The following is a 14,855-nucleotide window of genomic DNA, read 5'->3' on the forward strand; positions in this document are numbered from 1 at the left end:
CTGCAGAGCCCTGGCTTATATGCCTGGCTGCATGTGTCTCCCACAGCCATCTGCTGCACCTGCTGTATTTCTTGGGACTTCCACGTAGGACCTTCTTCCAGGACAGTGCAGGAAGCACCTCAGTGCCGCTGAAAGAGTGAGACCAGAGCAGAGTCTGCACCATGTCTAGGCCCTTATTTGCTCACAGCCATAGCATTTTTGTTCTATGATGATTAAGTGCTTATGTGCCGGTTGCTGTTGTGAAAAGAAAGACCACGTACCTGCTGAAATGGAGCGTTGATTCCAGTAGGTGAGACAGATTGTACAGGAATCATGTAGTAAGAGCTGTGAAGAGAAATCAGTCGAAGAGGGAATGATGAGAAAGTGCTATTTTGAAAAAGATGGTTAGGGAAAAAAAAATCTCACCTGAGCAGACTCTGAAATAAATGGACTGAGAAATAGTTTTTATGTCTCTGGAGAGTAACCTGGGCACAAGCAAAAGCAGATTCTGAGCCTTGAGGAGCTTAGCACTGTCTGAATTAGTAAAAATCAGGAAAGGTGAGGTAGGCCCTTACTGAGGTGGAGGAGGGGCCTGAAGGTTCGGTCCAAGTAGAACTCACAGTTGAGCCCAGGATGGCTGCAGGAGCAGATCCAAGGCTAGAAGATGGACGGCTGAGAAGCCAGAGACCTGGGGAAGCTCTGCTTTTCCTGACCACGGAAACCAGTGCTGAAGAGGACCCGGGTCTCTGTTCTAAGGCCAGTGCTCTTGCTCACCCCACTGTCCTCCTTCCTTCTCTAACTTAGGCTTCCATCTAGACACAGGCATTTGGAGTTTCTTCTGCTGGCAGGAAGATGTCGAGAAGAGTTTGACTGTAATTTGAAAAATGCAGAAGACTGACAGCCTCCGGTCCCACTGTTGATCATTGTCTGCCTGTGTATAAATCCTCTCTGTGCTCTCACTCTGCTTTGTCACATGTAAATGAGTCACTAGGTAGGACCCTGCTGGAGCAAAAGGTATGCTGGTCTGGACACTAGGCTCTGTTCGCACAGCTGGTGTGAGCCCAGTGCCTGAGATAGTCAGGGCTGATAAACTGCTCTCACCACTAGACCCCAGAGCCACATACTACAGGGATGTTCACATTTTCTGGGGCTATTTAAATAAAGAAACTCTGGAAAAATAGAAACCAATAAAGTAACCCAAACCTCTTTTTTAATGCATGTGTGTAGGAACAGGGTAAGTATATTTTTTTCTATTGTGGAACCATGCAAAAGTACTTAAAAACTATACTTTATAAACTGAACCATAAGAAAAAGAAAGTATTCTGCAATGCATCTTAAATTTAAAAATAGCTAGGGCAGGTGGGACAAACCAAATTGTTCTCATTACTCAATAATAAGGCCAGGAAGCAAACTGACGCAAGGTCCGATCAGGCAGGGAGACTTACTTTTTTCACTAGCAGTCTAGGGAGAGGGCTCTGAAAGGTCAGTTCCCAGAGAAGCAGGAGTGGACACAGCTGGTGATGCTGTGGGCATAGAATATAAATAAGATTTGGAGGCTCAGACACCCTAAAGTTCTGTATAAATTACAAGACAAGATCCAACCGAAAACTCATCCCAGGGAGTACATAGTACAAGGGCTGAAATCGGACTCCTTTGTGTGTGGCTCTGTTCCTCCCCTCCCTTCCCCTTCTCTCCCTCCCCTCCCTTTCCCTCCCCTCCCTCCCCTCCCTTTCCCTTCCCTCCCTCCCCTCCCTTCCCCTTCTCTCCCTCCCCTCCTTTCCCCTTCTCTCCCTCCCCTCCCTTCCCCTTCTCTCCCTCCCCTCCCTCCCCCTTTCTCCTTATTTGCAAAATCTTGGGATTGCTAGAAAGGAAAGGACCAATATACTTAGCACTTAGTTTTGGAAAAGATGCATCTTACAAAATACTCTTAAAAAACAAAACAACAACTAAAACCAAAACATATCGAGACTTGGTTTGTACCTGTAACCTCAGAATTTGGGAAGCTGAGGCAGGAGGATGGGCCTGAATTTGAGGCCTGCAGTGTGAGACTGTCTCAAAATCAGCCAGCCAGCCAACCAACCTATGGCTAGCCATTGTGGAAGCAGGAGGATCACAAGTTCAAGACCATCCTTGGCCACATACTGAATTTGAGACTAGCCTGAACTATATGAGACCCTGTGTGTTATACAGAAATCGTCTTACTGTTATTAAAAATAGAAAATCTAATAACACAGGTAAAAATAGAATGGGTATCATTTGACTAGTGATTTTCTAGAGCGTTTATGCCCTGAGCTGCCGCCGCCAAAAGGAACGCAGCAGCACAAAGCCAGCATTGAAAGTGGCCAGGGTTGGGCTTGGCTTCCTGACAGCACTCTCGACTGGGTGTTCTCAGGTACCTGTGGAAAAACAGACCCTGCTGTGGACCTCACAAGGCCACTGCTGTAGCCCTGGCATCGTATGGTGTCTTCATTATGTTGCCGCTTGAGTGGCCTGGCTCAGAGGAGTTCAAGGAAGAGTTGCTGTCCAGGTCTAAGTAATTACTAACCATTACTTCATTACTAAGTAATGAAGCCTTTCAGGCTCCCCACTTAGCCTGTTTAGGATCTCTCTGTGGACCACACAGGTTGATTTCTTTTTGAGACCCTGTAGTATTTCCTCCTCAGAGAGACAGATCTCTTATTTCTAGGCTTTGGTGTTCTCCTTGTAAAACAAGTGCGTTAGATCAGAAATTCTTTACATACGTAGGGATGGTTCTTTCTCAGCTTGCATATTCCTTAGCTGTTCTTGTCTTTGAGGTGGTGCCTTCTAAACTAGGAGCAGTGACTCAGTAGGTCAGGTGGGACATGTTTTGCTACCACACGTATGTGTATAGGTATTAGAGCCCCGAGGGCAGAGAGGAAGTAGTGAACCAGTCTGGGCTCTAATTTTCCATGTAAGCCAGGAGGAGCAGGAGCAGAGGGAGAGAGGTTGTGGCAGATGTTAGAGGATGCTGTGGAGTAGGTGGGTAGCCCGGGGCACTGCCCTCATCCTAGCTTTCCTGAGGTCAGGAGAGAACTGTGGAGATCATTTGTACTGCCATCATCCTTCTGTCTTGGTGAGGAGTTCCCTGGCAGTTTACTTCTGGGTTAGGACTCGAGCTCTCTGCTCAGTAGTTTTCCAAGTGCAATGGATCATTCTCACAGTTCTTGCTTAACTTTATAATGCTTATTTATATGGTTTATTCATTGTGTGACAGTTTCATAATGTGTACAATGTATGGTGATCATTTTCATCCCCTACTCCCCCTCTCACTCTCCATGGGCACTCCTTAGCACGTCCCCTTTCCACTGCCATGTCCCCCCTCTTCTCCTCCCTCTCTCTTTTAAATTCGGGCTGCCTGCCAGAATAGTGACTGCTCCTGTTGCCTTGACCTTGTGCAGGAAATCATATTGCAGCGAGTCCATGAGTGCAGCCTTCATAGACGCTCCCCTCCCCTTTTTAAACTGGTTTAATTAACCTAAGCAACTAAAGAACAAAGATTTTCAAATATTTTTATTTAACCAGAAATCTTATTCTAACCAAGTATACCTGATTTCCAGAAGCAGCTAGTTTGTTTGCCCTTTGCCTTTTGATTAGTGTGTGATATTCCTGGTCTCTGTGTTCTGAACCCGAGGTCATGCGCTGTACCACCAGCACCCGCAGAACTAGGAACTTCCTCCAGAACAGAAGGAAACTCAAGGAAGCAGCTTGTGTCATCTGTGATCACAGCCACCACTAAGCAGATTGGAGACCGCAGGCCTTTGACCCAGTTCCCAGTCTGTTCTGTGCCACACACACAGCTTGACCAGGCTGGCCACCCTCTCCAGAATGCTCTTTACAGGAGTTTTCTCTAGAGGCAGAAGTTTTGTTTTGTTTAAAACCCCCCAGAATCGACCAAGCCCATAGTCACTGTGCCTTCTGTCTTTCCTCTTCTAAGAATTACAGAGGTTTGCATACCAGCTGACCACTGAGAGAACAGCGGTAGACGCACAAGAGAGTAATATCTCTGACTACATTCTGTCAATATTTCCTTCTCTCAGTAGGTCCTCTCAAAAGGCAGCTAGAGTGGACTTTTTTCTCCCTCTGTAATACAGTTGAGGCCCACAGAAGTCACATGACTTTTTCATGGCCTCATAGAAAGATAATTGCAGAGTAAAAAGTAGAGTTCCTGCTCTTTTGATGGGTGGTGGTACTGGGGATTGGACACGTGGTCTCACAGTTGCTAGGCATGTGCTCTGCATTGACGTACACTCCAGCCTGAACTAGTTTTAACTTGTAAGAGTTGCCATATAGATGTAGAAAGGAGAAAAAAGGGGTATGTTGTTTTCCTGGTAGTATATGTTAATACAGTGGGGGAGAGTCACTCCAACAAGTGGTCTGAGAAGTTTCACCCTAGGGCACCTCCATTTAGGTCAAGACTGTAAACAAAAAAGGAAAAGAATTTCAGAATGCGGATGGAGCAGAGTTAGTGTCTGTTCCATCCTGTCTGGAGAAAATCTGTTGCAGTAGTGCTTTTTTTAGTTCTGAATGAGTGAAGTTACAAAGTTTAGCAGCAGAAGTAGAAGGCCAAATAGTGAGTAGCAGATAGAAGAAGCAACCGAAAGCAAACCACTGAGTCAGATGCTCACAATGTCCAGCAGAAATGGTTGGCGTAGCCTCATGGAGCCCCACAGAAACTGACTGGGGAAGTTGAGGCAGGCAGCTGGAGTCCTGATTGAGCTTTTCTCCTGGGATGTGTTACTGACTAGGGTCTTGAATGGATTCATTTTCTCTGCCAGTTAAAGAATTAAAAGGCAGGAAAACCTCAAGTGCAGCAAGTAGCAGCAGCGGGAGAGATCTCAGACTCTGCAGTCAGCATCAGTGGGTGAAGAAAGGTTTTCGTTAGGGGTGAGGAGAAACACAGCAAAGCTCACACAGAGAGAAGGCCCTCTACGCAACAGAGGGAGGACTCAGGACTCGGAAATCTTTCTTGAGACTGGAGTTTTTAAGGATCTCTGAGCTATCTTTTTTCCTTAGTTTAGGGTTGGTCAGTTTGAACAAAGACGGTGGCTGATAGGCCCACAACTTTGGCAGAAACATAGCCTGATCCAGACTTGAACGGTTCAGCAATCCATCACCAGAGGGCCAGACTGGCAGGAAAAAAACCACATGGGGCTTTGTTTTATGCTGCCAGTCAGCCATCTTGGAGAGGAAGAAGCCAGCCATCTTGGAAGTTCACCATCGTTATTATCTGGTTATGGCCCTTCTCCCCATGGTCTTCATGTCAGGGACTCTAACAGATGAGCTTCCAATCAGAGCACTTTCTCCATGGATGAGCTTCCTATTCCCATTGCAGACATCTTGATAGCATAAATAGTAGTGACCTCTGTGGGAAATGGTTCACCTTTTAGCTGTTTGCAAGGACACAGTGTTTTTGCTCTCTAGCTGTTTGGTTCTTCCCTCTCCAAGTTCAGCCTGTCTCTGGACAAGAAGCCCTAGATTCACTTGAAGCAAACATGCTAGAGAGTGGCTCTCCTCCTTCCTGATGCAGGGACCTTTAATACAGTTCTGCATGTTGTGGTGACCCCCACCATAAAATTATTGTCATTGCTACTTCATGACTGTAATTTTGATACTGTTATGAATCGTAATGTGAATATCTGTTTTCGGATGGTCTTAGGCGACCCCTGTGGAAGGCTCATTCGACCCCCAAAGGGGTCACAGCCCACAGGTTGAGAACTGCCATGCTGGAACCTGGACTAGGAGAGCCCTGCAGGCTTCCAGAGTCTGCAGTTAACAAGCGGACCCAGCACGTGACAGTTTAGCAGTATAATGTTCATTACAGTTGTGAGTTTCTGAAGGGAACTCAGAGAGATAACATCTGTTAACAGCAGGCATCTGTATGATTTTGTGGCTTTTGACATTTCTCAAAGGAAGTAGTTTACCAGGTTAGATGATTGTTGGTGCAAAAACAAGCTCTCACCTTAAAGCGAATAAAAGGTCCTTTATTCTAGAACCAAATGTCAGTGACTGTGGCCCAGGAACACGTATTCATGTTACCCCAAGTACAGTGTTCCTTGTGGAAGCAGTGTCATGAAGTTTTATGGTTTTACAGAACAAAGGAAGCCAAATCAAGGCAAGTTTAAGATATATTGGTGGGTACATCAGGGAGGCAGTTACATTAAGATGGGGAAGCTTGTCTATAGGCCTCACATTCTATCTGATGATACTCTTAGCTTTTGGGTTGGTGGATGCTAGTGATCCGCTACATTAATAGATTCCAAAGTGTTTTTGTTTAGTCGTCACATGATGTTAGTTCCTACACAGAGGTGGGTAAGAAATGGCTGTTCAGGGACCTGAAGGTAGCCTGAGATAAGGTAGTTAGCCTCTGGACATGCAGCATTCCAGCCTCGCTATTTCACTGCAGCTCTAATCGGTGTATCAGTCTTTGCAGACACAGCTTTTTTTTTTTCCGGGAATTCCCCTTGACTAAATTAAGCAGTGTTTACAAATTATGTTTTAAAATTAAGTAAAAAATTAGCTGAGAGTGGTGGCACATTCCCTTTATCCCAACACTTGGGAAGCAGAGAAAGGCAGATCTCTGGGAGTTCAAGACTAGCCTGGTCTACATAGAGTTCCAGGCCAGCCAAAGAGGCATAGTATGACCCTGTCTGAAAAAAAAAAAAAGTAAAAATATATGAGCTGGCTTGCTTCTCTTAAAGAATTATCTTTTGTGAGCAAAAGTATAAAGTGGTTTGGAGCGGCCTTGTTCAATTTTACTTGAGAGAGGTGAGCTGATGTGGGCCAAGCCAATGATTACATGCATGCTGGCCCAAAGCAAGCATGATTCGTTTGTTGTTTTTAAAGCCTGCATTTGAGGTAAGAGGATTTTAGCATCTTAGTGGTTGTGTTGGAAGCTTTGACTCTCAGACCAGCAGGACATGCAGAGTAGACCTTACGGCTTCTTCCCTCTCCAGTCTCTTACAGACCCTGGTTTGCTTTCTTGCTCAGTGTAGATGGGATGACTAGGCTATAGGGCAGGACACACACCTCCTTGAAGGATAATTGTGTTCTTGACATTTCTGAGTTTGGAGGCCTATGTGTGTTGTAGGGACTGGTTGGGTCATATTTATCCTGCCGCTGTGTCTTCAAGTGGCTGCTGCTTGAGTAGTTACAGCCAAAGATCTATTCCTGTGCTAAAGCCAGAATGCAGCAGGCTGACTAACTTTCTCCAGAAGCAAGCCAAGTACTTGGGGAAGGGGGCAGGGATCCCATGAGAATTGTTTGTCTCCTTTTGAATATTCATTACTGGAGTAAATTCTAGTGTTCCATATAAAGAGAGCCTTAAGGCTTAGAGTATACAAGCCCAGGCCTATATATTAGCTCTCTGACCTGCTGTTAGTATTGTCTTCTGGGAATAATAAGACTGTGACTCTCCATCTTACACAATTGTTGTGGGAGCCAAATAGTGTGATTTGTGTAGAAGCCCCGCCCCCCCCAATATCAGGCAATACTTTGACTGTTTTGGTTTACTCTCATCAATGGCAAACATGAATAAACCATCCTTAGCATAGTTTCCCAAGGTGTCAGAATTGCACACCCACATTTAGAGTTAAAAAGAGAAGGAACTCGGACATGATGCCGATTTTTTCACTCACAGGTGCCTCATAGGCTCATGTGTGTGACTTACGTATAATTAAGGATATTTACCAAGAATGTACCTAAAAACGTATAGAACTCAGTCTTTGGAAGACAAGATTTTAGAGGGGCCAGAGAGATGGTTTAGAGGGTAAAGGTACTTACCATCAAGCTCGATGACCTGAGTTCAGTCTTTGGAACCTACATAGTGGAAGCAGGGAACCAACTTTCCTAAATTTTCCTCTGACCTCCAACACATGGCATGTGCATTCTCCTCCCCCAAAATAAGTAAATGTAATTTTTGGAAGAGCTGGAGAGATGGCTCAGTGGGTAAGAGTTCTTGTTCTGCAAGCATGAGAACCTGAGTTTGGATCCCCACCATCCAAATTAAAAAAAAATAAATAAATAAAACAAAAAAACCAGGCAAGGTTATGAATACTATAACCCCAGCATTAGAGGGTAGAGACAGGCAGACCTCACTCGCTAGGCATCCTAGCCAAAATGGAGCTCCCGTGGTTCAGTGAGAGATGCTGTTTCAAAGCAACAAGGTGGAGAGTGGGAGTGTAGCCTCTGAGGTCTTGCTCTGGCCTCTGCATGGCCGCATGTACACATACGGGCTTGTGCAGCTATACACTCGGGTATGTATATGTCTCACACACATAGAGCAAAATATTTGGGCAGATGTTTCATAAAAGAAGAAATATTAATATTAAGTAAGCACATTTAAAAAATACCCACTTGTTAGTCAATAGAGAAATACAAATTAAGATTACAAGAGACCACTTCCTGCCCGTTAGATTGGCCCCGTTCTAAGTGGATCAGAATGCAGAGCAATGAGAGTCCCAAACAGTGCTAGTGAGAACCTAAACTTGTGTAACTAATTTGGAAAACAATTTGGCAGTTTCTTACAAAGTAAAGATAAACTCACTAAAAGAACCATCAATTGTACGGTCCAGGTTTTATATAAGATAAATGAAAGTGTGGCCACAGATGTTGCTCAGAGGTTCATTATTGAAGGTTTATTTTTAAGAATAAATTATGTGGGAGCAGTGCAAATGGAAGTCCATTGAGTAGTGGTTCAGCAAACTGTGTTATATTTTCTGGGTTTCCACGCTGTTATTGCTGATTGTACAAGTGAGTGCATGACCTGGATGAATCAGTGTTCTGCCAGAGCAAGGAGGAAGACTCAGAAGAGTTTGTACTATGTACTTGCTCTACCTGAAGTTGTTGGACAGCAAAACTGTCCTTATGGTACTGAACTGCAGCCAGAAGATAGCATTGGATCCCTGGGGACTAGAGTTACAGATGCTTGTGAGCTGCCTTGTGGGTGCTGGGAATCAGCCCCAGCATGAGATTCTTGGGGAAATTCCCATTTCTTTGGGACCCATTGTTTCATAGTCCTTGACAGTCAGGTTGAGAGACACATGTGTGTCTTTAGAGTGTCTTTATTTCTGCCAGGCCTGTTATACTAGCAGAAGTACTTTAGAGGTCTCCAGGACTTAAATAAGGGAGATATTTGATTGTGATGAGCAGGGGACATTATTTGGGTTGAGTATAGTATTGTCCTTATCTTGCCTGTAATAATGATTATGTACTTTATACTTGTTGATTATTGTTTTTATTATTATTACTTCAAATTGGTATTTTTTACTTTTATATGCTATACCTCAAAAAGAAAAAATCATGAGCAAGTGAATAACTGCTGTGCTAGGAGTATGATTAGGTAAAAAGTGGGACTTCCCGTGGTAGGTCACAGTCTGTAGACATGTTGGAGAAAGACAGTTGAGAGATAAGAGCCAGAGAGGGAAGTACTGAGGCCCCACTGTAGTGCTTCATCGCTGGCTGCCCCATGAAGGAGCCTTGAGTTTAGCTTGATGAGTGAACAGAAGTCAGTTTGGACAGGGAGGGCATTCCAGGCCCAGGCTCGCGGAGGTGAAACTTCATCTTGTGTTTTGTGAACAAGGAGAGCCTGGTATTGTGGGCTTTAGTTGGATGCAGGTTGGCACAGAGATAGAAGGTGAAATGTTCCTTACATTTGCTTATCCCTCCTCTGATGGAAGATGATCCTGCCTTCCTTTTTGGGTTCTTTACGTTTTGTCTAAAAACGAACAAGCACTAAAAACAACAGAATAACAGCTTCCAAGGAGGAGAAACTAAGTTTCTCCAGAGCGGCTTCTGCTACACAGGTAACTTAAGGACACACTTGAGCTTCTGTGCACTACAGGACAATCAGGAAAGTCTTTGACGGACAGCCACTTGCAAAAATGACGCACTTAGGCAGGTGTGACTTAGATCTTTAAGGAAAGATTGGTTCCTTAGTACCAAGATGGAGAAGTTCAAAGTCTCCTCTACATTTCAGTTTGGAAAGGCACAGACCTGCAGACTGGTTCAAGTATACATATCTGCAATTCTTTTTTTTATAATATAGTATTTTACTTAATTCTTTGAGCATTTCATATATACATATGATTTATTTTGATTATATTCACCCCATGCTTCCCCTATTTTCTTATTTTAAATTTATTTAGTTTTATTTATTTAGTTCTATTTATTTGTGTGTGTGTGTGTGTGTGTGTGTGTGTGTGTGTGTGTGTGTGTGTGTGTGTGTTTGCATGTGTATGCTACATGTGTGAGGTGCACATGGTGGCTGGAAGAGTGTCAGGTTCCCTGGAAGAGGTTTGGGAATTGAACTCAGGTTCACTTGAAGACCAGCAAATATTCTTAACCATTGAACCACCTCTCCAGTCTATCTCCCAGCTTCATATTCCTTGCCCTTTTTAAAAATAACTGACAAAGTCCAGTTTGTCTTTCCCCTGTACTCATGGATGTGGGACCATCTACCCAGTGCCACACTGTTTAAAAATAAACGGCCTTGCCGGGCAGTGGTGGCGAATGCCTTTAATCCCAGCACTTGGGAGGCAGAGCCAGGCGGATCTCTGTGAGTTCGAGGCCAGCCTGGTCTACAGAGCGAGATCCAGGACAGGCACCAAAACTACACAGGGAAACCTTGTCTTGAAAAAAACCAATTAAACAAACAAACAAACAAATAAATAAACAGCCTCTCCTTCCCCCAGTATTGAAACTCCTGAGTATCACTCTTAATCCTTGGAGTGATGTAGCAGAGAGATGACAAATGAACAGAAGGATTCCAGTTAATGACAGAGCTGTTGGGAGGCCTGCTCTACAACCCACTGTTTCCTTGTGTATTGCAGGCTATGGAGTTTGAGGGCTGGACGGACACCCTGTTCCTTCTACAGTTCACCCTCTCCTGTGTGATGGGGTAAGCCTTTAGACCTTCCTAGCAGATTGTTTCCTAGAGAAGCAGGTTTCAAAAAGTTGTTGGAGAGTTCTTCTCCCTTGTTTCTGAGTGTCTTGTTCAGTTTCCTGAGTGTGTCACGTTCTAGATCCTGGTGGCTTCATATCTATCCCCTGGGAATATGCTGAACCAGTGATCCCAAGCCACACATAGATGGATGGAGAAATGAAATGTACATGTATCCACCATCCCACTGTCTGATAACAACCATTCTATTTCCATTTGTATCGTTTCGTTTTCTTCACCATTGACATCTAACGTATGTCACTGTCCCTGACCTGTAAGAAGGAAGGCTCAGAGCTTGAGTAATTATCTAAGTTAGCATGGCTAGTGGTTGGCAGTGGTGGCATTTCAGTCTGGGGCTACTTGACTTCTGTGTAGAAGGGGAGAGGGTCTGTTCATTTCCCAGGCGTGTTTCCCTTAGCTGGTCAGTTTGGTTGTAGCTCAGGACTGGACAGGCACACAGTGAGGCCGTGCTTCAGAAGCCGCAGTGATCTGGGCATTGCAGATGCTGTTGGGTAGTTGTCGAGCAGACCTGCCACACCCCCTTAAATTCTCATGTGGTTTCCTTCCATTATTGAGAATCCATCTTGCCTTCATCCTGGCTCTAGGGTCACTTTATCCTAGTGGCAAGTGCCCGGATGCTAGAGGCCTGTGAGCCTGAGCATCCTGTCTGACTTGTGTGAGTTAGCAGGAAGGATGCTCTCTACAGAATCCTCATCATTGTCAATGAGATGTTCATGGTTTTGGTAGCAGGAAAAACACCTGGTCAGAAAATAGACACGTGTTTCTCTTGAGTTCAGTTTCTAAGATCTGAAGCTCTGGAGAGGCACAGGGAGCTCTCAGTTGCTCAGAGCCTGCCTGACTGGCAATGGTTGTTTCTCTTGGTGAAGGATTGTGGGAAAGTAGGCTCTAGCCTGTAACAGACCCTTTTCTTCTCTGCCCTAGGTTTATCTTGATGTATGCTACAGTACTCTGCACTCAGTATAATTCTGCTCTTACCACAACAATAGTTGGCTGCATTAAGGTGAGATGAGATAACAATACTGTTTCTTTTTGGAATCCGCTTTATTTAAAAATGTTCCTCTAGGGGGCTGGAGAGATGGCTCAGAGGTTAAGAGCACTGACTGTTCTTCCAGAGGTCCTGAGTTCAATTCCCAGCAACCACATGGTGGCTCACAGCCATTTACAATGAGATCTGGTGCCCTCTTCTGGCCTGCAGGCTGAACACTCACTGTATACATGATAAATAAATAAATCTTTAAAAAAAAAAAAAAATGTTCCTCTAACTTAAATATCTGGGGACCAGTGAGATGGCCTAGTTGGTAAGGATGCTTGATGCCAAACCTGACAACCTGAGTACAGTTTCTAGAACCCACATGGTGGAAGGAAAGGATTGGCCTAGCAAGTTGTCCTCTGACCTCTATTTACATACTGTGGGATAAGTCCTTCCCAAAATAAATAAGTAAAAACTGTTTAAATTTTTTAAAAATTAAAATTTGGCTATGGGGCCAACAAGATGGCTCAGCAGGTAATATCATTTGCTGTCTAAGCCTGATGACCTGAGTTTGATTCTTAGAATTCATGTCAAAGTGGAAAGAGAGAACTGACTCCACACAATTGTTGTCCAACTGCACGTATGTCCCTCTCCTATCATATACACAGTAATTATAATCAAATAAAATTTAAAGACTCTGTCAGTAACCTTGAGTCTCACAGCCTTCTTCCTGTGCGCCAGCTTACTGGCTGGCACCCTGTCGTGGTCATTTCTGAACTAGTTTATAGGAACTTAGGAAGGGCATGGCCTCTGCTTGAAGGAGTGTGGGAAAAGTCAAAGCCGTTAGTTACTGTGGAAGAAGAGAGAAGTCGACTGCTTCCTGACAGAGTGATAGCCCCGTCCCTTCAGCCCCCAGTGAGAGTGGTTGCGCTCCAAGCGCTGCCTTTCTTTGTGAGGTGAAACCTGCCAGAAGCTGATCAAGGGGAGTTTCCTGTCTGAGCCAACCCTCACTTGGCCTGACATTTCTTATGATGCCTTTCCTCCTGTTCCATTTTACTTGAGGAAGAATTATTTGTCTTCAGGCAGAAAAGCCAAGTGTACTTGAGCATTGAGTGAATGCTCATCGAAACCTGGGGCCTCTTTTATCAGACTTAGTGATTCTAGTTCTTCAGGTTTAGGAATGCCCCCATGCTCAGATTCCTCAGCAATCAGCAGAGTGGGTTTGCTTTCTGAAAGCGGCTAGACCAAGAGAGGTGATCTGTGATCATTTTGGAAAAGGAAGGCAGTTGCCACGCTTGTTAGTCAGCATTGAGGGAAGGGAATGCAGAAGGAAAGTCTTGGCTATCTTTAGAGTTTTCTCTGTACCCCAGTGGAATGGGCATTGACCTTATGAGAAACAGCAGGGGTTAAAACTCCTGAACATCAGGAGCTCCCCATCATGGAGTCAGAGTTTGACATGATGAGTTCTAAATGCTTCCCAAAGGGCATTTCATTATAAAGACAATTTTCAAAAGATTGGTTTAATTCATTTTGTACCCGCCCCCATGCTGGGGATCAAACCCAGGGGTCTGCACATGCCAGGGAAGTGCTGTCCCGCTGAGCTGCACTCCCTAATCCTTGAACACACAGCCTCGGTTTTGTCTCACAGGCTTACCTAGGACAGTCTGTATACTAAGAATGTGGCATTCCCGGCTCATGACAGTTTACTAGCCAGGAAGGGGAGGAGCTCAGGAAACAGGGATTGACTTACTGTGTGAAAGGAAGGAGAGAAACTGGGGAGGCATCAAAAGGTTGAAGCTTTAGGAAGCTGTATTCTGCTTCTGAGTGTGAGGGTAATTAAGGACTCAGAATGTATTTGTACTTGGGAGTCAGAGAAGGGAATTAAAAAAAAATCTTTGCCTTTTATTTTTAACTGTTTTGAAATTAAAGTATAATTGTATCATTCCCCTCTTCCTTTTCTTCTCTAGACCCCTTCCTTCCACCTTATATCCTCTCAAACTAAAAGACTAATGGCCTTTTTCCCTTTGTTATTGTTTTACACACATATCACACACACACACACACACACACACACACACACACACACACACGTACACTGTCTCACACATAAATAAATACATAAATACAACTTTATCAGTCCTCCTAATGTTACTTATATGTGTAGGATCCCAGGGCTGACCACTTGGTATTAGATAACAAATTGGGGGATTCATCCCTGAGGAATACCATTGCCTTTAGTTCTTTGTCTGGGGCTGGGGATGAGATTTCCCTCCTATTGAGTGGGCCTTAAGTCCAATTAGATAGCTGTTGGTTACTGCGAAGATTTGAGGGCCACTCTTGCAACCTCTGAGATCTTGCCGTTGTGGTCATTGTGGTTCATATGTGTCACAACTGGGCAGGATTATTGTTTGCTTCCCTCCTTTAAAAGCTTGCCTATCACCTGCTGGGACTGTGGGAAGACTTTCAAATTGGATCCAGCTCAGATCCTCCAAGTCCCATGTCCAAAGTGCATGGTGTCTTTATCAATCGGTACTGTCAAGTAGAACTGATTTTTAAAATGTTATTTGTGTGTGCGCGTGCACGCATATACCATAGGGCACCTCTGGGGATCAGAGGACAGCTTTTGGGAGGTCAGTTCTGTCCTCCTACCATTTGGGTTCTAAGGACTGGACTTAGGTCATCAGTAAGCTACTGAGCCGTTTCACTGGTCCACTAGAAGTGATTTTAAGTATAATACTTTGAAATGACTTCTTATATTTTTTGTTTTATTTCGCTTTTTGAGACAGGGTCTCTCTGTGTAGTCCTATCTCTCCTGGAGCTCCCTATGTAGACCAGGATGGCTTCAAGCTCACAGAGATCCTTCTGCCTCTGCCTCTTGAGTGCTGGGATTAAAGGTGTGTGCCACCATGCCTGGCTCTACTTCTTGTT

General features: G+C 44.4%; 1 protein-coding gene across 3 annotated transcripts in view; it reads left to right on the top strand.

The window, feature by feature from the left end:
• The window catches only part of Slc35d1 (solute carrier family 35 member D1), a 47,178-nt gene that overhangs the window by 14,866 nt on the left and 17,457 nt on the right, over nt 1-14,855 (top strand). For all 3 annotated transcript variants that reach the window (XM_052715780.1, XM_052715779.1, XM_052715777.1), the window contains 2 exons: nt 10,827-10,894; nt 11,879-11,957. In XM_052715780.1, the coding sequence (XP_052571740.1) occupies nt 10,827-10,894; nt 11,879-11,957 (147 nt within the window). The remainder of the gene's footprint in view (nt 1-10,826; nt 10,895-11,878; nt 11,958-14,855) is intronic.

The sequence above is a fragment of the Peromyscus californicus genome, unplaced genomic scaffold, assembly GCF_007827085.1.
Source record: "Peromyscus californicus insignis strain IS unplaced genomic scaffold, ASM782708v3 Scaffold_5__1_contigs__length_169319896, whole genome shotgun sequence".
Classification (NCBI taxonomy): domain Eukaryota; kingdom Metazoa; phylum Chordata; class Mammalia; order Rodentia; family Cricetidae; genus Peromyscus; species Peromyscus californicus.